This window comes from Vombatus ursinus, unplaced genomic scaffold (genome assembly GCF_900497805.2).
Source record: "Vombatus ursinus unplaced genomic scaffold, bare-nosed wombat genome assembly UNPS02014802.1, whole genome shotgun sequence".
Taxonomy (NCBI): Eukaryota; Metazoa; Chordata; class Mammalia; order Diprotodontia; family Vombatidae; genus Vombatus; species Vombatus ursinus.
This window is the reverse complement of record NW_020954580.1, coordinates 24995248-25021874: the sequence shown is the minus strand read 5'-3', so window position 1 is coordinate 25021874 and position 26627 is coordinate 24995248. Positions and strand designations below refer to the sequence as shown.

General features: G+C 37.1%; 1 protein-coding gene across 7 annotated transcripts in view; it reads left to right on the top strand.

Moving 5' to 3' along the window:
• Positions 1-393: 393 nt before the first annotated feature.
• CASP10 (caspase 10) overlaps positions 394-26627 on the top strand; it is a 37393-nt gene continuing 11159 nt past the window's right edge. The window contains exons 1-9 of one of the 7 annotated variants that reach the window (XM_027873680.1): positions 394-482; positions 3632-3803; positions 4326-4426; positions 7112-7171; positions 13753-14109; positions 15870-15963; positions 16518-16653; positions 20464-20523; positions 25249-25322. In XM_027873680.1, coding sequence (XP_027729481.1) covers positions 13796-14109; positions 15870-15963; positions 16518-16653; positions 20464-20523; positions 25249-25322 — 678 coding nt within the window. In that variant the 5' untranslated portion in view covers positions 394-482; positions 3632-3803; positions 4326-4426; positions 7112-7171; positions 13753-13795. Of the gene's footprint in view, positions 483-3304; positions 3804-4325; positions 4427-7111; positions 7172-13752; positions 14110-15869; positions 15964-16517; positions 16654-20463; positions 20524-25248; positions 25323-26627 lie in introns of those variants that run through there. The other 6 variants (XM_027873685.1, XM_027873683.1, XM_027873681.1 and 3 more) reach the window with 6 other exon arrangements.

Genomic DNA, 26627 nt, shown 5'->3' with positions numbered 1-26627 from the left:
AATTTTCAAAAGAATCTTGAACAAATAAATAAATGTTGAGCAAATAAACAAATAAATTGAACAATTAATTTCAAAAGAAACTATTAACAACCACGTGAAAGATTGTTCCAAATCAGTAATAAGAAAAATGCAAAGCAAAACAAGTCTCAAATTTCACCTCACATACAACAAACTGGCAAAGATAAGAAAGTTGAGGATAATCCATGTCAGAGGGGCTGTAAGAACACAGGTGCTGCCTGGCCCCATCTCCTGGTTCTACACCTGAAATATCCAGCATCTTCCCTTGCAGAAAGCACTGTTTTCCTATGTGAAGATTGGAACCAGTTGGGGGCAGTGCAGGGCAGGTAAGGCTCTCGAAGTGGGCAGAAAAGAGCAAAAACAAAAACAGGAAAATGAAAGGAGCGAGCAAAACTGCTCCTTCCCTAAGGCAAAGAAAAAGTTGGCTCTAAGTTCTTGAGTACAGGAATCTTTTTGGAGATGAGGTAAGTCATTTATGTGGGGTATGGACACATGGGTATGTTTGGTGCTGGGGGTGGAAGCTGTCTGTGTTTGTAGGTATAATAGAGGGGCCATTTACTTCCTTCCTCCTTCCCTGCTCCCCCAACCCGATTAGTGTATAGTAGTCACAGAATGCAGTCACACACATGTGTGACATGCTCGCCAGATAAGGTTTTAATGTGTAAGCAAGGTGTGACACTCAGGAAGAAGGAAAAGAAAGGAAGGTGTGGGACGTGAGGATTGTGGAGGATAGAGAAAAGGAAAACCAGTTTGATTCTTCTCTACAGTATCTTGCCAACACTCAACCATTTCATCATTATTACCTAGCAACTAGACTTAGCTAGTTTTGTGAAAATGAAGGAGTAGAGAGGAAGCCATTTTGACACTTGTGACCACAGTTTATCTTAATGAATCGGTTTCTTTTCTCACTCCTCTGCATTTTGGTTCAAGGGACCACCGGGTAAGCCCTGGGCTAGTTTGGAAGAAGGAATAGAGAATCCACATCCTGAGTGGGTCCCCCCAGGGAGAGCCATTATAACTTCTCCACACACATGATGAAGATACAAAATAGCCTGTGGGAGTTTGTGGTCATTATCACATATTTAATTTCTAAGGGTGTTCTAGATATGTGTTTTTACAAGCAGGCAGCTCACTGCCTCAAGGTGTCAACATTCCAGGAGAGGCTCATTAATTAGAACTAATAAAAGAAAGGCATTATTCTCTTATTAGTATTAATTTGAAGAAATTAGTTTCAGACAAATAATACTGACCACTTGTTAACGTCTCCAATGGTACGGAATCTTACAGAAGGCTTAACAGGAAGGCTGCTGTCTCTCTTTAAGGATAGGTTTGGTTTTCCTTGACTTTCTACTTTTAGCTTCTTGTGCCTTCTGGTACCCAGTAGGCTCATTAATACTCTTGTCAGTCAACTTGCATTTATTAAGCTTTTACTATATGTCAAGCACTGTGCTAAATGCTAGGAATATAAATATAAGCAGAAAGAAAGCCAGTTCCTCTGCCCTCGCCAAACTTACATTCTGGGTGTAAAGTGCAAAGGTACTCTTCTAAGAAGCGAAACGGAAGAGGAAAATAGAGCACAGCCGGCAGTGGAATGAAACATGGCTGGCCTGGATGCTGTCCTCAAGTGGAGGTTCTGGGAGAGCCATCCAATCAGAGGGAGAGGATGCAGAGCTGAGGGTCCTTTGATGTGTGAATTCTGGGGCTGGAAATGAGGCTTCAGAACTGGGGCATGGTGGACAAAGTCCAGAGTGTAGCCTGGAGTCAAATGGGGAAAGGGAGTGACACTTCTCCACCTCCCATTCCTCTCCTGGCTCTGCTTCTGACTCTCTGGACGTCACCATCCAAGGTTCAGGTGTCTTTTTACCCAGTTACTTAGTTCTGCACTAATGGTCTTCTCACCTTGAAATATCCCTCCTCCCCTGCAGCCCTCTTCTTCCATTGGTGAATTCCTTCGCTTCCATTTGGGGGACTAGCCCAGGCTAGTTATTCATTCCTGTCTCAGTTCGGGTTTTAGACTCTCCAGATTTTGCCATCCTCTCCCTGCGCCGGGGGTATCTCTGCCGTTGCACTTTTCAGCTCTCTTTCATGTGTTATGTTCTTCCAAGACAATGGAAGCTCCCAGTGTCTTTCTTTTTGCTTATATATGTATCCTTATTGATTAGCACAGTGCTTAGTAAGTGTTTAATAATTATTCGTTGTCAGTAGCAAATTGAAAGGGCCAAGAAGAGGGAAAAAAATATTACGAATCTAGCTTAGAAGCAGCTAGGTGGTACCATGGATAGAGCGCAGCAGTGGTGTCTGACCCAAATAGAAACAGATTCCCTGCAGGGCACATATTGACTTAGAAAACTACAAATGAACATTTTCTATGTTGCATTTTATTTTTATTTATTTTATTAAACATTTCCCAATTATGTTTGAATCTGATTCCTGCTAGGGAGTTTTGCTTTTGGCATTTGATATTTCTGGAGCACAGAACTTGAAAGTCAGGATGACCTCAAGCCCCTTACTAGTTGCTTGACCCTGGGCAAGTCACATAACCTCTCTGTACCTCGGTTTCTTCATCTGCAAAATGGGAATAATATTAGCTCTGACCTCACAGGGCTGTTGCGCAGATCAAATGAGTTAACATACATAAAGTATATATGCATGCATGTGTATATATATATATATATATATAAAACATCCATACACACATATATGTACACACATCACAAATATGTTTATATACATATATAAATGCTTAATATTAGTATTGTTTGGAGTTCTTTTCTCCTGCCTGTTTGAAATATCATGCGGCCCTTGTCTGAATTCTTAAAAGATTTTAGTTCCATTTCAAACTTCTTTTTAAGGGTACTCATCAAGAATTAATCATGTCAAATGGATTATTTTAGTTAAAGCATGTATAAAAGGAGGCAGGTTGAAGTAGGGGATTGGAAAGTTAGAGTCATAAACAGGACACACCTGGAAGAGACTCTAATCAGGGGTGAAGCAAAAACTGCTTCCTTTTCACCTCACCATGAGTCTTATCAAATGGAACACTTTGATTCCAAGACATGTCACATCCGTCTTTTCCAAAACTACATTTACTTCATATTTAGCTGGCTGGGATTCTCTACTTTGCAATTTCCTTTCTTTCTTTGCTGACTTTATTTGGTTTCAGTGAATTTATCATTTGTGTCATTTTAAAGTTCCTTCTAGTATTTCATAGTTTCTGTTTCAGGGTACAGAAAAATGAAAGTAAAAACAAAAAGGTTTCTGACTCAGCTTTTTTGTAGAAAAATATCAGGGCTCTTAAGTTAATAAGTAAGTCCTAGCCCTTTGCTCTTATTGGCAAAAGAAAAGCTCTGAAACATAGAAGTCAAGCGTAATACTCCATAAGGCCACACCCCAACGATCTGTATTCATGGAGAGGAGTCCTGGCATGGCAGGAGTGAGAAGAAAATGTCTGCTTTGAAAGAGGAAATATTCATCCAAGAAACAGGCCTCTGCTTGACCCTCCGTTACCAGTTGGCTCTCTAACAGGCATTTAGCAGTAGGATTTTCCTAGTTGGCATTGAATTCTGAAACAGTGACAGCTTCTCACTATCTTTCCTGTCTGTTTCTGGTTCAGTTCCCACGTCTTCACAGAGAGGATACCTGCAGTCTCAGAGGCTTAAAGCCCAAAGCACCTTGTTTTGGAACTGTAAATATAAAAGGATTGCAATGGATACTTGTGCTGTTCAATAGGAATGATCTTGGAATTTAGGACTGGAGCACCACTCCAAGTAGATTCAGTAAATAAGGTATGTGCACAGAGGAATGTGGCTGCTTAATTAGGGTTGAAAAATTTTATGCATACTGTATTGTTTGTTTGTTTTTTTCTTGGCACATAATTTACTAAAATGTTCACTGGGTTTGATCTCTTTCTCTTAACCAAATCATCGTTTTACATGTTGTTGAGTGTCCAATCTCCCTATTTTGCATGGGGGTGAGTACTAAAACCTTGAGCCTAGGTAAACTGAATGATAGCAAATCTTAAATTGGAACAAATAGGTGAAACATTGAAAGTAATTCCATGGTTTATACTCCAGGCAATAGCTGGCGGCTTTCATGAATCAAATTATTTAGTAGCAGCAGTCTTTGAGTTGTTATATTCCAAAGTGTCCTTTTTTAGATACTTGGCTTGGTGTAGGGGTCAGGACAACCAGGAGTTGGGCATTCTAGACCTCACTTTTTGAGTAGATAGTTGTGTTTCATATGAATTTAGAGCTGGAAAGGACCTTGCAGGTCATTTACTTAATCCAATCTTATTTTACATATAACAGAACTGAAGCCTGAGAAAATTGAAGGGAATAAATTCATTGCTTTATTCCTGCAACCATTAAGTTGTAACTTCTGGCTCAGTCCAGCACCCTTTTCACTACAGGTATTTTTTTTAATTAATTTTTTAATTAATTTATTTTGATTTATCAATAATCACTTCCATATGCTTTTGAGTTTAAAAATTTTCTCCCCCTTTCTGCCTACCACCCTTCCCAAGATGGCATGTAATCTTATATAGGTTATACACATACATTCCTATTAAACATATTTTCACATTAGTGATGTTATAAATAAGAATTAGAACCAATAGGAGGAACCACCTGAAAGAGGAAACAAAACTTAACAGAAGAAAAAAATAGCAAATGGTTTGCTTCTGTCTGCATTCAAACTCCATAGTTCTTTCTTTGGATGTGGATAGCATTTTCCATCACGAGGCCTTTCGTGATGTCTTAGATTTTTGTATTGATGGAAAGGGTTAAGTTTATCAATCTTAGTCATTGCTGTTGTTGTGTATGATGTTCTCCTGGTTCTGCTCACTTCACTCAGCATCAGACCATACAAGTCTTTCCAGGTTTTTCTGAAATCAGCTGTTCATCATTTCTTATAGCACAACAGTATTCCATTACATTCATATACCACAACTTGTTCAGCCATCCCCCAGTTGATGGGCATCCTCTCAATTTCCAACTCTTTGCCACCACAAAAAGAGCTGCTATAAATATTTTTGTACATATGGGTCCTTTTCCCATTTGCATGATCTCTTTGGGATAGAGCCCTAGAAATGCTATTGCTGGGTCAAAGGGTATATACATTTTGATAGCCCTTTGGACATAGTTCCAAATTGCTCTCCATATTGGTTGGATCATTTCACAACTCCACGAACAATGCATTAGTGTTCCAATTTTCCCACATCTTCTCCAACATTTATCATTTTCTTGTTTTGTCATCTTGGCTAATCTGATAGGTGTGATGTGGTACCTCAGAGTTGTTTTGATTTGCATTTCTCTAATCAAGAGTGATTTAGAGCATTTTTTCATATGACTATAGATGGCTTTAATTTCTTCCTCTGAGAACTGCCTGTTCATAACCTTTAACCATTTATCAATTGGGGAATGACTTGTATTCTTATAAATTTGACTTAATTCTCTATGCATTTTAGAAAGGAGGCCCTTATCAGAGAGACTGGTTGTAAAAATTCTTTCCCAGTTTTCTACTTTCCTTCTAATCTTGGTTGCATTGGCTTTGTTTGTACAAAAACTTTTCAATTTAGTGTAATCAAAGTTATACATTTTGCTTTACGTAATGTTCTCTATCTCCTGTTTTGTCATGAATTTTTCTGTTCTCCATAAATCTGATAGGTAAACTATTCCTTGCTCTCCCAGTTTGCTTACAGTATCAGCCTTTATATCTACATCATGAACCCATTTTGACTTTATCACTACAGGTTTGTTTGTTTTTTAGGCAATTGGGGTTAAGTGACTTGCCCAGGGTCACACAACTAGTAAGTGTCAAGTGTTTGGTCTGAGGTCAGATTTGAACTCAGGTTCTCATGACTTCAGGGCCGGTGCTCTATTCACTGATCCACCTAACTGCCCCTTCATTACAGGTATTTCCAAAAGGGGTCTTTCCAATGTCACAAATACAAGAAATTCATTGGTAGAGCTAGAATTGAACCCAGACATTCTTATTACAGATTCAGGGCCCTTTCCACTGCATGGAAAGTCTTATTTTGGACAAATTTCTTCATTCATCTGTATTCTGCCTTCTGTAAAATGGAGGATTTAGATTAGATCTCTCTCTCTCTCTTTCTTTCTCTCTCTCTCTCTCTCTCTGGCAGTTGGGGTTAAGTGACTTGCCTAGGGTCACACAGCTAGTAACTGAGTACATGTCTGAGGCCAGATTTAAACTCAAGTCCTCCTAACTCTACCCACCTTACTACCTAGCTGCCCTGGATTAAATCTCTGAAGTCCTTTCAAGCTGTGATGTTTTAGAATTAATCAATTAGAATGGGTGAGGTTGGCATGCATGATTTAGCTTTGAATTAGAAATAGTAATGCTAGTAATGCTTCTTTCGATTATCAGACTAATTTAGCAAATTTCAGAAGGGAACATTAGCTGTGTTCTGCCTATGCTCTCTTTTTACTAGGTACAAATTTACAAAATACCTGGATAATTTCTCTTTCCTGAAATAAAACCTCTTTCGAGGGGCTTTTCTCTGATATTACTTCCTGGTTCTCCATCCTTCACACCCATACCTCTTACAGCATTAACAAAGAGGCAAGTTTAAGTGCTTTGAATTTAGAAAATATTCATCATAAATCCAGACCTTCTTCTGTTTAGTAGCTAGTCTAGTGACCACTTCCCTTATTTGGTGGCCATGGCAACACATATCCACACCCTTGGTTGGCATGTCCTAAAAGTTGTTAGTGAGCTTAATCTTATTGTTATATGTAACGCATGGTCTTTAGCACTAACTCCAGACTTTTTATCCTGAGCTTCTTCTGCCCTTAATGCTCTTCTACTTGGAAGATCCATGACCCAGCTGTGGTCTAGTCTATGTATTTCCATCTAGTACCTGAAAAGACCCCTTGCAACTGCATCACTCAGATGCTCTGCTTCAGTGATTCCTAATCTTTTCGAGGAGGAGGACCCCTTTTTTTAAAGTCAAAGTCATTTGTGCCCATATCACAGGAGGTATACTATTAATATCCATTGACTGAGAAAATGCATATGAAAAAGCTCCTATGAATTCATCAATGTTTTTTAAATGAATTTGTATTTTTACTAGTCACGAAAGCACCTGAAAGGCATCTGGAAAAGAGTAATACATATGCATGCAATTTAGAAGGTAAGTTTACTAATTTATTATTTCTGAGTCATGATATATGTGTTGTTAGAGATAAATAAGGATCAAAATGCTTGGTGGGCTTATGGTTTCTAGTGTTCCTTGCTCCAGTGTTCCTTGGCACATAGGCTCAGAACTCTGCTGGCTCTGCTGGTCTAGTTGTTAGCTTGTAGGAAAACAAAAGAATTATCCTCAGGTAGGATCTCTCAGTTCTGCTATGTCAAGGTTTTAGAGCTAGACTGGAAGAAACCTCAGAAGCCATCTAGTGCAACCTACTTATTTTACAGATGAGAAAACTCAGGCTGAGGAATGCTCAATGACTTGTACATGGTAGAGTACCAAAGGAGAGAGTTAAACCCTGACCTCCTCCTGATTTCAGAGCCAAGGCTCTTTCCACTCTATTACTCTACTTTGTGTTTTTGTATCTGACAAATATCCACCTAGGTTCTGCTAAGAGCAGTAATGTCATGTGCTATTTTATTTTTAAAATAAGTTTTATTGATACTCCTCTTCAGGTTTTTTAAACTTTTACTTTTTTCAATTAACAAACATATTTTAATTTTCTCTCTCTTCCTCCTCCCCTTCCCAGAAAAAAACAAACAAACAGACAAACAAGACCCCTGTAACAAACATAGTCAAGCAAAACAAATTCCCAAGTTGGCTATGTCCAAAAATATAGGTTTCATTCCATACCATGCATCTATCACCTCCCTATCAAGAAGTGAGTAACATGTCTCATTGTTGTCACTATACTGATCTGAGTGCGTAAGTCCTTCATAATTATCTTTGAAAACTATAACCAATATTGATTTCAGAGGACTAAACCTACCCATCTTTTGACAGGGAGGTGATGGGCTCACGATATGGAATGCTACAATTATTTTTTTTGGATATGGCTAATACCATATTTGTTTTGCTTAATTATGCAAATTTGTTAAAAGGGCTTTGTTTTTCTTTTCTTTTTTTTTAATAAGGGGGTGAAAGGGAGAAAAACAGATTTTTTTGTTGAATGAAAAAATTAAATTATAATTTTATAATTATGTTATTATAAGAATTGTTCCCTTAGATCTGCTTGCTTCACTCTTCCTCAGTTCACACAAGTCTCTCAGGTCTTTCAGAAACTGTCCTTTTTGCCATTTCTTTTGGCATATTATTATTCTATTACTTTCATATACCATAATTTGTTTAACCATTTACTAGTTAATAGGCATGCCCTTAATATCTAGTTTTTTTCTACTTCAAAAAGACCTGCCATAAATATTTACACTATCATTATATAAATTTTTCTCCTAGTTCTGATGCTTTTTGTTTTTACATCATCATTTGCAGCTCTGTTTTTAACTCATTCTGCCACTACCACCAGTGATTCTTCCCTTTTAACAAAGAAACATTTTAACAAAACCACACAGTTAGGTAAGCACCCAGTGACCAAGTCTGCAAATATATACAATAGTCCCCTCCCCTTACCGTTTTTATAGAAAGGAAGTAGGTGTTTTCTAATTGCCAAAGTAATTCATTTGGTGTAATCTTCTTTTGCTCTCTCTGTGTATAAAAGTAATGACTCAGTAAATGGGAAAATGACCATCCAAGAAGGATGTCACACCCCAAATATGCAGAATAGAGGAAATAACTGAGACTCACTCTCTGGGTGGGGTGATTTCCTGTATTTCCCATGTACGCTCCTGTTTCACAAAGCTTGGAAGCTGTTTGCTAAGATTGACCTCAATTATTGTGATAGTAATTCTTTTGCACTGGGAAAAGAAGTTTCTATTGGGGTAACTTCTTGAAAGACTGATGCTTGAGCCTTCTGGACCTCTTACCCAGTGTCCCATGTTTGTAATCTCTTGTAATCATCAGTTTTGACAAGCAGAAAATAGCCAACTTCAATCCTTACAGTAAGAAACAAGGACTCTGGACCTTCCCCTGGGCCCTCCAGATCCATAGCCATTGTCATTTATCCTGATGCTGCACCTTAAGGGCCACCAAATCTTTCCATCTTCCCTATGGCTGAACCCTTTGATAATAGTGTTGTTTTCCCTGATTAGAATGTGAATTCCTGGAGAGCAGAGATTGTCTTACTTTTCTATTTATATACCTATAGCTGAGGCTAATGCTTGGCTCATAGTAAGTGCTTAATAAGTACTTTTTCATTTTTTTTTCATTCATTCAGCTATCAAGTCCTGTTAATTTGATAACCATGGTATTTTTCATCTCATCTAAAGAGTGTTTACTTTTTCTTCCCCAGCCCTTTTTTTTTGCATCATATTAATTTTCTTCTTTTCCCAATTCTCCCGTGCCTAATAATGTATATCTCTTTGAATTTTAAATTTGTTACCTCTCTGTAAGGATATGAGTGGTGTGTTTCATTTTTAGTCTTCTGGAATCCTGGTTCTTTCTTATACTGATCAGAGTTATAAAAAGTCTCTCAAAGTTGTTTTTTTTCCTATAATGTTCTTGTATAGATTGTTATCATAATTCTGCTCATTTCACTCTGCAAGAATTCATAGAAGTCTTTCAAATCTCCACTGAAATGGGTCATTTTATCATTTCTTAGGGTACAATAATATTCTGTTACATTCATATGTTATAATTTATTTAGCCATTTGCCAATAGGAAGACACTCCTTCACTTTCCAATTTTAGGCTACTACAAAAGGAGCTGCTATAAATATTTTTGTACATGTCTATTTTGTACAGAGGTCTGTTTTCTCTTTCTTTGATCTCGATGATGTGTAGACCTAGTAGCAAAGTTAGTAGACCAGTAGACCAGTTTAGCAAAGTTTGGGGCATATTGCAGTTCCAAATTACTTTCCAGAGTGGCTAGATCAATTTACAATTCCACCAGCAGTGCACCAATATATCTGCTTTTGCACAGCCCTTCCCTTTGTTGGTCTCGGTAGAACTTCAGAGTTGCTTATTTTGCATGTCTCCAATAATAGTGATTTAGAGATTTTTTTTTTGTATGTAGTTGTTTTTATAGCTTAGATTTCTTTCTTTGCAAAATTCCTCTGATCATTTATCTGTTGGGGAATAATAATATTAACTAGCACTTAAGTTTTGCAAAGCATTTTACAAATAATATCTCAATGGAGCCTCACAATAACCTTGGGAGGTAGGTAATATTATTATCCCTATTTTATAGATGAGGAAATTGAGACAGGCAGAGGTTAAGGTGACTTGCCCAGGGTCACTCAGTTACTAAGTGTCTGAAACTAGATTTTAAATTAAGTCTTCCTGACTCCAGGTCCAGTACTCTATCCACTATACCACCAAACTGCCTCTTGGATAAGAACAATTCTTAGTCTTGCACATTTTAATAATTTCTTTATTTTTCTTAGCTATGAGATCTTTATCAAAGGAATTAGCTGCAAAGATTTTTCTCCATTTGTTTCTTTCCCTTCTAATTTAAATACATTAGATTTGCCTGCGCAAAAACTTTAAAGTTTTCTATAGTCATATTTTATCTTATGTAATTCTCTCTATTGCATGTTTAGTCAGAAACTCTTCCCCATCTATATATCTGAAAAGTAATTTCTTCTTTGCTGCTCTAATTTGTTTATGATATCATAATCTTTTGCATCATTTAGAGTTTATCTTGTTGTGTGGTGTGAAGTGTTGATCTAAATCTGATTTCTGCCAGACTGGTGTCCAATTTTCCCAGTTGTTTTTGTCAAATAATGAGTCCTTTCCTCAGTAACTGAAATCTTTAGGTTTATCAAATGCTAGAATAGTAGGTTCACCTATTTTCATATGTTTTGTACCTAATCTGTTCCATGATTCATCTATTTTTTTCATCTAGTACCAAATGCTTTTAATCAATCAATCAACATTTATTAAGCACCTACTACATGCTGGGTACTGTGCTGAAAACACTAGGAATACAAAAAGAGGCAAAAGATAGTCCCTGCCCTCAAGGAGCTCATAATCTACTGAGGATATAATATGCAAATAAATACATATAAAAATTATATTTTACAATAAAAGAATTATATATTATAATATATAATATTATCACACATAATAGTAATATATAATAATAAAAGAATATATATTATAAAAGAAAAATAGGAAATAATTTGAAGAGGGAATACACTATAAGAGGGATAAGGGAAGGTTTCCTGCAGAATGTGGGATTTTAGTTGGGACTTAATAGAAGCCAAGTTGGTCAGAGTGGAAAGGGATAGCATTCCAGGTATGGAGGACAGCCAGTAAAAGTGTTTGGAACCAAGAGATAGATTATCTTGTTGATTGAACAACCAGGAAGTCAGTGTCACTGGATTGAAGAGTATGTGTTGAGAATTAAGATATAAGAAGACCAGAAAGGTAGGAGAGGGCTAGGTTCTGAAGAGCTTTGAATGCCTAACAGGACATTTTGTATTTTCTCCTGGAGGCAATAGGATACCACTGGAGTTTATTGAGTGGGGGTGGGTGACATGATTGGACCTGTGTTTTAGAAAAATTACTTCAGTGGCTGAATAAAGAATGAATTGGAGTGGGGAGAGACTTGAAGCAGGCAGACCCACCAACAGGCTATTACAATAATTGAGGCATGAGGTGATGAGTGGTGGCACTATCAGAGGAGAGAAAAGAGTATACTGCTTTGTAGTACGGTTTGAGATCTGGTTTTGATGGACCTCCTTCCTTCCCACTTTTTTTCCATTATTACCCTTGAGATTCTTAACTCTTTGTTCCTCCAGATGAAGTTCATTGTTATTTTTTTCTAGCTCTATAAAATATTCCTTTGGTAGTTTGATTGGCCTAGAATTGTAAATGTGAATCAATGTAGATAGTCTTATTTTTATTACATTAACTTGACCTACTTATGAGCAATTGATATTTTTCTAATTATTTAGGTGTGCCTTTATTTCTGCCCCCCTCCAAAAAAAATTTTATAGTTGTATTCATATAGTACCTGGATGCATTTTGGTAAATATATTCCCAAATATTTTATAGTTATTATAGCTATTTTAAATGGAATTTCTCTTTCTAGCTCTTCCTCCTAAGTTTTGTTGCAAACATATAGGAATGCTAACGATTTATGTGAATTTATTGTATATCCTGAAACACTGTCGAATTTGTTTCAATTTATTTTTGTCTGACTCTTTAAGGTTTTTTCTAAATAAATCATTATTTCATCTGTAAAAAGTGATAATATTGTTTCCTCTCTGCTTATGCATATTTCTTCAATTTCTCTTTTTGTCTTATGGCTACAGACAGTATTTCTAATATTATGCTAAATAGTAATGGTGTCAATGGGTATCTTTTACCCCAATCTTATTGGAAAGGCTAACTTTTCTTCATTATACATAATGCTTGCTCTTCAGTTTCAGTAATTATTTGCTATATTAAAGAAGGGTCCATTTATTAATATGGTTTGTAGAGTTTTTATAGAAATAGGTGCTGGATTTTGTAAAAAACAAAAACAAAAAACCAAAAAACCTCCTCAATATCAATTGATATAATCACATAGTTTTAAAATTTTTATATTAACTTTTTTATAAGTATTGTTCTCCTTATGTTGAACCAACACTGCATTCCTAGTATAAACCCAACCTAGTATGTATAATTTTTCTAATATGTTGCCATAACCTACTTGGCTAACATTTTATTTAACATTTTTATGTCATTATTCATCAGGGTTATTGGTCTGTAGTTTTCTTTCTCTGCTTTATTTTTCCTTGGTTTAGGTTTCAATACCATGTTTATATCATAGATAGAGACTGGAACTGTTTCAGTCACAGGAGGCAGTGGAGGAAATATGCATTTCTCCAATGTACCACATTCATGCAGCTAGGTGGTGCAATGGATAGAGCACTGAGCTTAGAGTCAGGAAGACCTGAATTCAAATATAGCATCAGACACTTAGAAGTGGTGTGACCTTGAGCAAATCACTTGGGTCTGTTTACCTCAATTTCCTCAACTATAAAAATTTTCGGCCTTGGTAACCCTTGAAGGCTCTCTGTTCACTAAGTTATAGAGGAATTGTGATATATGAGTCTCATTTACCAACATTATCTTCCTTAGCATGTAGCATAGTGCTTTTTCCACATAGTAGGCTACAAAGCTTTGTTTAATGTTTTGGTGAACATGGGAAAATCTCATGGGGTCTCCTCCCTGTCTTTGGTGGGCAAGGAAAGAAAGGTATATGAAATGTTCCCTGAATGGAGAGCAAGGGAAGCTAGTAATTTATTTACTTAAAAAAAATCACTAAACCTTTATTTTGTTTATTGATTTTTTTAAAGAACCACCAAGTAACATACTAGAATCAAACAACAGGTATTTATTTAGTATGTACTATATGCTAGGTGCTGAGGATACACAGACAAAGATGAATCCATTTCTGCCTACAAGAAGCTTACATTTTATTGGGTGAGACAAGGGAGGTAAAACGTGTGTGCATACATATATATGTTTATATACATATAAGTTATATATATATATTAAAACACAAAGCAATTTTGATAATTCTGGTAATTCTGGAGACTGGAATATTCAGTTGACCCTGGCTTCCTCTGCATTTAATCTTTCTCCTAAGAGATGGACAAGTTTTACATCAGAAAGTCTTCTTTGTTTTTGCTGTTTCAGAAGGTCACTATTTTGCCTTTAAGTGCCAAGATCTGGCCTCAATATGGAGGACGACAACAATATTGATTTTCACCAGAAGCTTCTCTCCATTGATGAAAAACTGGAGCTTGAAGATCTAGAGTCCCTTAAGTTTCTCTGTAGTGACTTGATCACACCTAAGAACATTGAAGGTATAAAGTCAGCTCACCAACTGTTTCAAAAGTTCATGGATGAAGATTTGTTGAATAAAGAAGATTGTTTCCTAGTGGCAGAGCTCCTGTTCCTAATTAAGCAACATTATTTACTACAAAACATTGGGTACACAAAGGAAAAAGTAGTGAAAGAACTTTCTACCAAAGGGAAAATTTCCTCATATAGGTAAGGTTTCTGTGATTTGACCTATTTTGAAGGGAATTTCTTCTTACATTTCCACTCATCTTGGGTTTTTAGCTTTTATCCTTTCCATGGTACCCACAGAAACTTATTCACAGAGCTGTAACTAGGCAAGATAATAGGGACTTTGCCCCGGGGTATTGAAATTAGAGGTCAAAAAATTTCAAAATAATAATTTTAAAAGTTTGTGTAAAAACCTATGACTAATTAATTGAATAAAGATATTTAGACTTTGTTCACACTAGGTCAAACCTCTTAATAATTGGTTGTTTTTACCCAATGAAGGGATCAGCACATAGCATCTTGTCACTTTAAATAAAGTGGCAGGTAACTGATTAATTGACTTAATGGATTTTCCATCCTTAAACATGTGCCCTAGCCTTTCTTCACTGTTAGTAGATTTATTCTCTACACTGCTGACTGATGTTTCTATATCTTTTGAATTTGGAGGGAGAATAATAAATACCTAAAGTATAGTGAAAAAGGAGAAAAAAGCCTTGTTACTAGGGGAGGAAAGGAACCATCCATGTACCCTGTCTGCTTTGACAGGCTCTCATCCATTCTTTGACAGCTAAATCCAAAGGAGAGTGAGGAAGATGAAAGGTAGGCCTGCCTTAGAACATCTCTCAGCAAACACCATTTTAAATGGTACCATAATGTATATGCCAGGGAAACTGATGTTTCCCAGCCCTTCATATTTGCCTGAACCACCAAACTGGAAGATTTTAATGATGACAAAAGACTAAACACAAACCCAGGCATTGTTGTGTGCTTTGCTCATGTACCGACTTTCTGGATTGAAAGAACCTGAGTAATCTACACTATAATTTTGAAAGCCAATTAAGCAAATATTTATTGTCATTTGGGTACACTGTCATATGGGTATATTTTTTGTATACAGAGCACTGAGCCTGGCATGGATGGGCCCAGGGTGAGGGAAAGGGGAAGGCTACAACACTCTGATAAGGCTCTGTCTCTGCCTTCATGGAGCTTATGGTTTCTCTGGTAGTAGTACCTTGTTCTTTATAGAGAACTAACTTATAAAGATGATCCTGTACTGAAAGTTTTACATATATATATATATACATATATATACATATACATATACATATATATATATATATTTTTTAAGGCAGTTGGGGTTAAGTGACTTGTCCCAGGGTCACACAGCTAGTAAGCGTCAAGTGTTTGGTCTGAGGCCAGATTTAAACTTAGGTCCTCCTGACTTCTATCCACTGTGCAACCTAGCTGCTCCTGTACTGAAAATTATAGGTAAGAATCTTTGGAGTAGAATATCAGGCATCTTGTATGTGCTAAGTCAGTCCAGGTCCACTTGAATGTTCTTTAATCTAGATTATGCTTTTTCTCAATCTTATATCTGTTGAACCCATCACAGGGGAATGAGGGAAATACAAATTAGGTTCCTCTCTGTTACGTCTGTGCAGCTAGGTGGTGCCATGGATAGAGTGTCGGGCCTGGAGTCAGGAAGACACCTCTTCCTGAGTTCAAATTTGGCCTCAGACACTTACTAGTTGTGTGACCTTGGGGCAAGTCACTTAACCCTGTTTGCTTCGGTTTCCTCATCTGTAAAATAGACTGGGGAAGGGAATGGCAAACACTCCAGTCTCTTTGCCAAGAAAACTCAAAATAGGGTCACAAAGAGTTGGACACGACTGAAAAGTGACAATAAAAACGGTTATGTCTGTAGAGTATTCATTACTAATGGCATTGAATTCATGTCACAGAGTCATGCTTTACAACCTATCTGAGGAAGTCACTAAAGATGATTTTGAGTATATCAAATTCCTCATGCATAAGGATATACCAAAACCATTAACGGTGAGTGGGGAAATTGACCGTTTTTCTTACTCTTTACCATTTCTCTTTCTACTTGTGTAGGCTGTCTATTCATGGGATTCCACTGCAAAGGCTTCTTACCTGCTTTCTTCCTCTCTTTCCCTCTTTCCAAAAAAACAAAACAAACAAAAAAAAAAACTTGCTCTGCAAACAGCAATGTAATGTATAAGCCAGCCTAAAAAAAATAAAACCAACACAGAGGTTTTAGCTGTCCTTGTTTTTATCCGCTGCCTATGTATGCTATCAGAGTGGCAAAGACAGCAGCATTCACTCAGGGGAGCTACATGGCCTCCCTGATTGTGCTAACACTTTCTATGGTCTCCACTACTTCAACCTTCTGCCTACCTTCTGCCATCCTCTCCCATTCTGCTTTTCCTGTTTGCTTCGTGGTGTGCCTGGGAAGCATGACTTAAAAATTCTTAGCATGGTTGTGAGGCACTTCCCCATACCTTTTCCCCACATGCTTGTGAACAAAGTAGCCAAGATAAAGATAGACCATGATGTAAGTCCATATACTAATGTTGATTCTGTTTCAGTCCTTTTTAAGTCTTTTGAGACATATGGAGAAACAAGAACTTTTAAGTGAGAATAATCTGGAGATGCTGGTGAAAGTGTGCCAGCCTTTGTCAAGCAATCTCACAAAAAGGATCAACCAATACAAAAATGAAAAAAGTAAGTCACCTACACTTGAGCTTGTACCAGACCATGGGTGTATTCTAAGTAGTGAGCAGTGTTGTGGGTGATATTTTATGCTGCATTGTAGGTAACCTGAGAACCAAGACTTTTGTATTCAGAGGGTCATAGAACTCCTCTTATTGCTATTGTTAGGATTTTCAGTACAATATTGAATAATATTGGTGACAGTGGGCATCCTCATTTCACACCTGATCTTACTGAGAAGGCTTCTAGTTTATCCCCATTACAAATAATGCTTGCTGATGGTTTTAAATTAATGCTTTTTATCAATTTAAGGAAAATCCATTTATTCCTATGCTTTCTAGTGCTTTTTTAATAGAAATGATTGTTGAAATTTATTAAAAGCTTTTTCTGCATTTGTTGATATATTTTTAAAACTTTTATTATTGATGTAATTAATTATGTTAATAGTTTTCCTTATGTTAAACCATCCCTGCATTCCTGGTATAAATCTCACTTGATCATAATGTATAATCTTTGTAACATATTGTTGAAATCTTTTAGCTAGGATTTTATTTAGGATTTTTGCATTCATATTCATTAATGAAATTAGTCTATAATTTCCTTTCTCTGTTTTTCCTCTTCCTAGTTTAGGTATCAGTGTTATTTGTTTCATAAAAGGAGTTTGGTAGAATCCTATTTTAACCTATTATTCAAATAATTTATTTAATATTGGAATTAGTTAATCTTTAAATGTTTGATAGAATTCACTTGTAAATCCATCTGATCCTGGTGCTTTTCTCTTAAGAAGCTCATTTATGGCTTGTTCAATTTCTTTTTCTAAAATAGATCTATTCAGATATTCCATTTCCTCTTCTGCTAATCTAGGCAATTCTTATTTTTGTAAATATTCTTCCATTTCACTTAAATTGTTAAATTTATTGGCATATAATTAGGCAAAATTAACCCTTATAATTGCTTAAATTTTATCTTCATTAGTGGTATGTATACCTTTTTCATTTTTGATACTAGGTATTTGGTTCTATCTCTTTTTTAAAAAATCAAATTAACCAATTGTTTATTTATATTATTTATTTTTTCCATAAAACCAATTCCTATTTTTATTTATAAATAAAAAAGTGAGCAAAAACGAGAGAGGGAAATTCACAAATAGTAATTATAACTTTGAATGTGGATGGGATGAACTCAACAATAATACAGAAATAGATTGCAGGATGGATTAAAAATCAGAATCCAACAATATGTTGCTTACAAGAAACACATTTAAGAATGAGAGATACAGAGTTAAAATGGAGGGTTGGAATAGAATTTATTATGCTTCAGCTGATGCAAAAAAGGCAGAGGTAGCAATTATGACCTCAGAAAAAGTTATGGCTAAAATAGACTTAATTGAAAGAGATAAATAGGGTAACTACATTTTGATAAAAGGTTCCATAGACAATGAAGCAATATCAATATGAAACCTATGTACACTAAATACTATAGCATCTAAATTTTTTAAAAGAAAAGTAAAGTGAATTACAGGTGGAGATAGATAGTAGTACTATAATAATAAGGGACTTAAATCTTCCCCTCTCAGAACTGGATAAATCTAACCAAAAAATAAATAAGAAAGAAGTTAAGGAAGTGAATAGAATTTTAGAAAAACTAGATGTGATAGATATATGGAGAGAATTGGATGGAAATAGAAAGGAATACACCTTTTTCCTCAGTGGTTCATGGCACCTTTACAAAGACTGACCATATATTAGTACACAAAAACTTTATAATTAAAAGCAGAAATATTAAAAGTATTTTTTTCAGGTCATAATACAATAAAATTATATTTAATAAGGGACCAAGGAAACAGATTAAAAACTAAGTGGAGATTAAACAACCTAATCTTAAGCAATGAATGGGTTAAAAAACAAATCATAGGGGGCAGCTGGGTGGTGCAGTGGATAGAGTGTTTTCCCTGGAGTCAGGAGGACCTGGGTTCAAATCCAGCCTCAGACATTTGACACTAGCTGTGTGACCCTGGGCAAGTCACTTAACCCCATTGCCTAGCAAAAAAAACCCCAAAAACAAACAAAAACAAATCATAGAAACAATTAATAATTTCATTAAAGAGAATGACAATAATGAGACAACATATCAAAACCTATGGAATACAGCAAAAGCAGTGATTAGAGGAAAATTTATATCTCTAAATGCTTACATCAATAAAATAGAGAAAGAGAAGACTAATGAATTTGGTATGCAATTAAAAAAAAACTAGAAAAAGGACAAATTAAAAATCCCCAATTAAACACTGAACTGTACATCTTAAAAATTAAAGGTGAGATTAATGAAATTGAGAATAAAAAACCCCATTGAATTAATAAATAAAACTAAGAGTTGGTTTTATGAAGAGGGTCATAGAACTTAAGAGGAATTTTATATTTGAGAAAATTGAGGTGCAAGGAATGAAGTGCCAGAGGATATATGAATAGGGAATGGCAATACTGTGTCTGGTACATACTAGCTACTTAATAAATGCTGGTCAATTATTGATTGAACTTAGGGGACATCCCCACAATTCCAAATTCAGTCTCCAGTTTTCTTGATTTCTACCTATATGGACCTCAGATTCACTTCCTTCCAAACTATCTTTTCTAGTGGGGAGATCTATCTTGACTAACTGTACAACTTTATTTCCTGCTATTGCAACATAATTAGATAACATAGCCAAGAATAAAAATATGCCTTTGGCACTTGCCACAAAATTGTTTTCCTCTGAGTTCCTTTCTCCATATGTTCCCAAAACAGGGAAGGAGGGAGGGAGAGGGAAGAAGAATCATCAGAAAGTTGACATCTGAAAGCTTTTACCCTCCACCCAAAGTATTTTAATCTTTTAATAAATCAAATAAGGGTGGTGTCAAACTCTAAAGTTAAAAGTCAAATGAATTGTAAGTCTCATCTAAAAAACTTGGTTAACACCCTTTGAAATAAGCTAGGAGGAGAGGCAGTGTTGAAAACATAGGTCAGCATCTATATCCAAAGAGCCTGTACTCTGACCTGGATTTAAACCCTTCCTCAAACATACACACTCTTTGTGACCCTGGGCAAATCATGTCATTTACCTGGGCTTCAGTTTCTCCATCTGTAAATTGAGGAGGTTGTACTTCCTGACTCCTAGGGTTCTTTCCTGTTTAAAATCTCTGATCCTGTGAACGTAATGCTTAATTGGTATGTAACACATATCCTAAGGTGCTTATCCCCATTACCACTCGGACCGACAAGTTGGGGTGACTATTATGTCTCCTTAGGGCTGGGATTGGAACATCTTTTCTAGTGCTATGGCTCATGAGTCCCCATTACCCTGTTCTTCCCACCACAATACTGATTCCATTATCAATCAGCCAGCTGGATAATCTAAATGAACTCATAGCTTCTCCTTCATCATTCTTTGAAAAGCTTGCTGTCTTCAGAGAGGAGAAAGGGAAGAATGAGGAAGTCAGTAGTGGTGGTATTTGTAGCATTCTGAGGTCATGCATGTACAAAACTATGATTTTCATTTGTTCACTAATTCATTCATTCATTAAATTATCATTCATGCCATAAACTCCTACTTTGTGTAAAGCATTGTGTTGTGGGAGAAATAAAGATAATTCTGCTAGAAATATGTGGCAGCAAAATGGTTAATTTTACTGAAGGAGAGAAAAAAAGTTCTGAACACATGAGATACAACTGGTTAAAGCTACCAACTAGGTAGCTAAAACTTAGCAGAAGCTCTAAATAACAGTTTTATGTTACTCTCATTTGATGCAAATAACCATTTGATTTCTTTTCTATGTTCTTTTACAGAGGAGTCTGAGAACCTGTTGGAGGGGCATGTACCAGAACCACCCTTGTCAAAGGCACAAGGTCCCTTAACTAAACTAAGTTTCATTCTGAACTAGGGAGGATTTTTTTTTAATTAAAATTTTATTTTTAAGTTGTGGCCTCTGACTCCTTCCCCTGACCCCATTATTCCACAAACTGTTCTAGTATTGACTTTTCTAAAAATTTTTCACTTTAAAAAAAAAATTTTGTTTTAATTAGCCAAAATCCACCTTTTCACCTTCCTGCCCCAATTCTTTCTGCTAATTGAGAACATAAGCAAAACAAAACTCATTTCATACATGTATTGTCCATCAAAATAACTTTGTATACTGGCTGTGTTAAAAAAAAAAAAAGTATCATTCTGCATTCTGAGTCCCTTACCTTTGTGTCAGAACCTTGGTAACATGTTTCATCATTAGTCCTCTGAAATCACTGAGAAGATTTCAACACAGTATTATTCCATCACATTTGGATGCCATAACTTATTCATTGATTCCCCAGTTTATGGGCAACACCCCTCCCCCAGATTCCTATTCTTTGCTGCTTCAAAAAGAGTTATAAATATTTTTATACATAGAGTTTGTTTTGCTTAGGACTAATTCCTTCCTTAACTTACTCTCCCTCTAATTACCCCTTCCTTCCTCTTCCCTTTCCCTCCTATTTTTCTGTTGGGTGAAATGTATTTCTGTATCCAATTCTCTGTGTGTATTCTTCCCTTTTTTAAAATATTATAGTCTTCCCTTTTTTGGCCAGTTCAGATGAAAGCATTGTTTAAGTGTTAGCCTCTCTCCTCTACTCCCTCCTCCTCAATTGTATGGATATCTATTTGTGTACACTGATTATGTGAGACAATTTTCCCTAACCTTTCTTTCCCTCTCCTCCACCCACCCTGACTAGTATATTCCTCATCCCATCTCTTTCCATTCTTTTCTTTTTTTATCTGGGGGGAGGAGGCAATCGAGGTTAAGTGAGTTGCCCAGAGTCACAAGGCTACTAAATGTCTGAGACCGGATTTGAACTCAGGTCTTCCTGACTCCAGGGCCAGTACTCTATCCATTGTGCCACCTAGCTGCCCTCTTTTTCCATTCTTTTCTTGAGATTCTTGAGACAAACCAGAATTCTTGCCAGGCCTTGTCTAATTGGACTCCCTTTGTTACTCCTGATGATGTTAGGTTTCAGAAGGGACACATGTATCATATTCCCATATTTGAAAATAAGTAATTTATCCTTGTCTAGTCCTTTATCATTGTGCAGTTATGTTTACCTTTTTACATTTCTCTTAAATCCTCTGTTTGAACTTCAAAGTTCTCTATGCAGCTCTGTTATTTTTATTAGGAATGCTTGGAAATCCTCTATTTCATTAAAAATAATTTATTTTTTCCTCTGTAGTATTACACTGAGTTTTGGTGAGTAAGTTATTGGCCAATATCCTTTGACTTCTAGAATATCACATTCCAAGAATATCCATATTCCAAGCTCTCCATTTCTTTATAATGGTGGCTACTAAATCTTGTGTGATCCTGACTGTGACTCCTCAGTACTTGAATTCTTGAATTCTTTCTTTTTTTTTTTGGTTCCTTGCAGTATTTTGAGTTGATCTGGAAACTCTTGATTTTGACTATATTGCTGCTGGGAGTTTTCATTTGAGTTTTCTTTCAGGAAGTGACCAGTGGCATCTTTTTATTTCTGCTATTTGCCCTTTAGGTCTAAGAGATCTGGGCAGTTGTCTTTTAAGATTTAAAATAAAATAAAATCTTTAAAAAGATTTCTTAAAATTCAGATAGTCCAATGATTCTTACATTTTTTTCTCCTTGATCTGTTCTCTAAATCATTTTTACTATGAGATACCTTAATTTTCTTCTATTATACCAGTCTTTTCACTTTAATATTTCTTGTTGCCTCATGGGGTCATTGGCTTCTATTTGGTCCATTCACATTTTCAGGGAGTTTGTTATTTGAGCAAAGTTTTGTACTTTTCATGCCAAGCTGTTAATTCCTCTTTCTCTAATACCCCGCCTCCCCATTTTTCCCTCAGGCATTCTCATTCTGTTTATAAAAACACTCTAAAACTCTTTTTTAACTTTTGTGTCTCTTCCAGGCATTCTGAGTTTGTACCCAAAGCTGTTCTTTTCTCCAAGGCTTTGCCCTTAGCTTGTAGATGTTTTGGAGTCATTCTCTTCTTCTGGATTTGTGTCTTGAGCTTCCCTGACATCATGATAGCTCTTTTTGGAGGGCAGCCAAGTGGCTCAGTAGCTAGAGCATTGGGCTTTGTGTTAGGAAGACCTGAGTTCAAATTTGCCTCAGACACCTACTGACTGTGTGACCTTGGGAAAGTCACTTAAACTTTCTTGGCCTTTGTTTTCAGCTGTAAAATGGGGATAATAATAGCACCTACTTTTTCCAGGGTTGTTGTGAGGAACAATTGAAATAATATTTATAAAGCACTTAGCACAGTTCCTGGCATATAGTAAGCATGATATACATGCTAGCGATGATGATTCTGGTAGGGTTCTTTATTTGTTTGCCATTCTTCCAGACTATTTCTTGACTTTGGACTTGACTAGGGCTGGACCCTGGGGCGGTTCTGGAGGGAAGGCCTGTGCTGGTCTTGTCGCTGCTTTCTTAAGGTATTTGTGTTATTCTGGATATGAGGAATAGGCTGGTGATCCGCACGCTTTCAGTGCTCCCCAAGTCGTCTGATCCTAGGCAAATCTGAATGTTGTCCACTTGGTTTGAGCTCTGCGAGTTCCTGACCTGGGTTTGGTTCTGAGCACCACGCTGCTAGACTGACCCTACGCACCGACCGAGAAACTCCGTTGGTTCCATGCGGCAGATTGTAGACTCCCTTTTGGTCTGGGATTCCTGCCCTGGATATTCTGCCGCAGGCTGGTCAGTCTAAACGCTGGAAGTGAAAACCCTGCTTCGAGCCTGAGGTCTGAGTCACGCTGCTGCGGGAAGCTGCTGCCGCAGCTGTTGGCTTCTGAACTTCCTCCTTTGACTATACATAGCCCAGAGCCTCCCTACTCTGAAGGTCACCACTAACTCATCCCCCACCCCCATGGTTAGTCAGGGCCCCTTCTCAGTCTGTTCTGGAGCTATGACTTGAACTGGGTTGTTGTTGTTGTTCAGTAATGTCTTATTCTTCATCCACGGGGTTCTCTTTTTCTTTTTTGGAAGAGGTCAGGGTTAAGGGACTTGCCCAGGGTCACATAGCTAGTGAGTATCATGTGTCTGATGGACCTCTTTTTGGTGCACAACTTCTCCCTGGACTTGTGTGTTCCCGAACCAACCTGATCCTACTCATCCCCAGTGTGCCAAGATCTCCCCTTTTGTCTCCCTGTGCTAACCTGGACAGGACAAAGCACTCCCTGTGAGGTTTTCTGGGTTTCCCCATCAGGATTCAGGCTGGTGCATTTTCTAGACGTGTTTGGAGGAATCTTGTGTTTCCTTGTGTTTCTTTTCTGTTTCCTATAATTCCACCATCTTGGCCTCCCTCTACCGCCCCTCTTTACCCTTCCATCTTTTATCCTTCCACTCCTCCGCTTTTGAGCTGCCTTCCCCACCCCTTTTCTCATTGATCTTTTGGTCAGATAAGGAGTAAGTGCAGACTCTGAAAGAGCTGGCTTCCCATTAGAGCAGAAAGACAGGACTATATTTTGAATTCTAGGGCCCCATATCTATTTGAATGCTCTGTCTGACTTGTCATAATGACCAAATCCATTAAGAGGGCTGAGTCATCAGAGTTTTGTTCCAGGGTGCTGACAATACCTCTGCTCCTTCAAAATACATAGAAATAACTGAATTTAATACCTATTTATTATTAGTTAAAAATTAGTTAGAATCATTTAATAAGAAGCTATCAAATGTATTTTATGCTGCTCTTCCTGTGGGCAAAAAAACGTCTGCTAATGGCTATGGTAGAAGTATTTATTTCTAACGCTGGTTGTGATAAAAGGGGTATACTTGGCACCTGTCTGTCCTATCAGGGTGGGGAGTATCTGCTATATTGTATAAAGTCCTGAGTTTATTGATGTAAAGTGCCTGAAGTTGCCTGTATAGAAAAAAGTTATTCTTAATTATAAAACTTTATATGCATGAAGCATAATATGCTTTAAGCAAATTCTTATTAAATGAATAAAATAATAATAATAGCTAGTAGGGCAAATAGGTGGTGAAGTCCCAGATCTAGGTCAAGAAGTCTCATCTTCCTGAGTTCAAATCTGGCCTCAAACACTTACTAGCTGTGTGACCCTGGGCAATCACTCAAACCTGTTTGCCTCAGTTTCCTCATCCATAAAATAAGCTGGAGGAGGAAATGACGACCCTCTTTAGTATCTTTGCCAAGAAAATCTCAAATGGGGTCACAAAGAGTTGGATATGAATTGAAATGATTGAACAACAAAGTAATTACGCTTTAAGGTTTTCAAAGGGTTTAATAAATGTTACCCCATTTTATCCTCACAACAACCCTTGTTGAGAGGGAGGTGCCATTTTTATTCTCATTTTAAATTCAGGAAACTGAGACAGAGATTAAGAGACTTTCCCAGCGTCATACAATTAGTAGGTGTCTGAAGCTGAATTTGAACTCAAGTCTTCCTGACTCCAGGGCCCAAAGCTCTGCACACTATGGTGCCACCTATCTGCCTCACCAGACACCAAACCCAAAAGCCAACAGGGAAATGGAAGCATTTCATATGGAATGTACTTTTAGTGCCATTCAGGAAAAAGTAATTAAAGATTCACAAATTTGTATTCTTTGTTTTCTAGAGGAGAAAAAGTTAAGTGTTGCATCAGGCACTGCTGAGAGCTCGCAGAAGGCATTTGCTAAAGAGAGCACAGAGGTTTGAATACTTTCTTAAATACTTTTCTGATTTAGTCATCAATGATTCTGAGGTCTTGATACTGATTTGTGCATGCACTCTCTTACGTTTTCAACTCATGAACTAATTCTAACTTTCCCATCCCTCTTCTGAAATGAATGAGGAAAAGATGCTGATTGCCTTTGATAGCACTGAACCTTCAGTAGGACATGGGCTGTCTTCCTAGGCAAGTCACCAAGCATTGATTAAGTGCCTACTATGTGCCAGGCACTATGCTAAGTGTAAGGGTATACAAATAAAGGCAAAGGTGCCCTCAAGGAACTCATAATCTAATGAGGGAAATATGCAAGCAGCTATGTACAGACAAGGTTATAGGTGGTAAATTGGCAATAATTTCAGAGGGAAGGTATTAGCATTAAGGGGGTTTGGGAGAGCTTCTTGCAGAATATGGGATTTTAGCTGAGACTTGAAAAAAAACAGAGGAAGCCAGGAGATAAAGATAAGGGGGCAGAGCATTCCAGGTGTGGGGAGCGGCCATTGAAAATATACAGAGTTGGTAGATGGGATGAGAAACAACACGAAAGCCAGTGTTGCTGAATTTTGAGAGTACACAGAGGGGAATAAAGTGTTCAGTCATGTCTGACTCTTTATGACCCCATTTTGGAATTTTCTTGGCAAAGATACTGCAGTAATTTGCCATTTCCTTCTCCAGCTCATTTTACAGATGAGGAAACTGAGGCAAACGGGGTTAAGTGACTTGCCTAGGGTCATAAAGCTAGTAAGTGTCTGAAGACAGATTTGAACTCAGGAAGATGAGCCTTCCTGACTCTAGGCCCAAGGCTCTATCCACTGCACCACTAGTTACCTAGTATAAGAAGACTGGGGAGTTAGGAAGGGCCAGGACTTTAAAAGCCCGATGAGAATTGTGTTTTCCAGAAGGGGAAGGAGTTGTTACCCCATCCACATTTTTTTTTTCGCCTTGCTTGTTTCTTATGCCATCAAAAATGAATCTAGTTCAACAAACAAACAAACAAAAAAGGGTAGGTATAGACCAAGTTAGGTTCTCCATCTTAAAAGAGTAGGAACCCCACACTTCAGCAAACAGAATGAAATGAATCGCTTCTTAGATGAGGGCACTCAGCAGTCCTTGCCTTTGAACCTGTATTTAAATTATCTTCTTACTGAAGTCCTTTTCCTTCTAGGTGAAACCTGCTGTCTCAAGTTCTTTCTGACATCATTGGCATGACTGAATTATCTGTCTGTTGCTGTATTACCTAGATGCTTCTGAATTACAGTCCTTCTTGGCTGTCTTAGGGCAGTTAGATG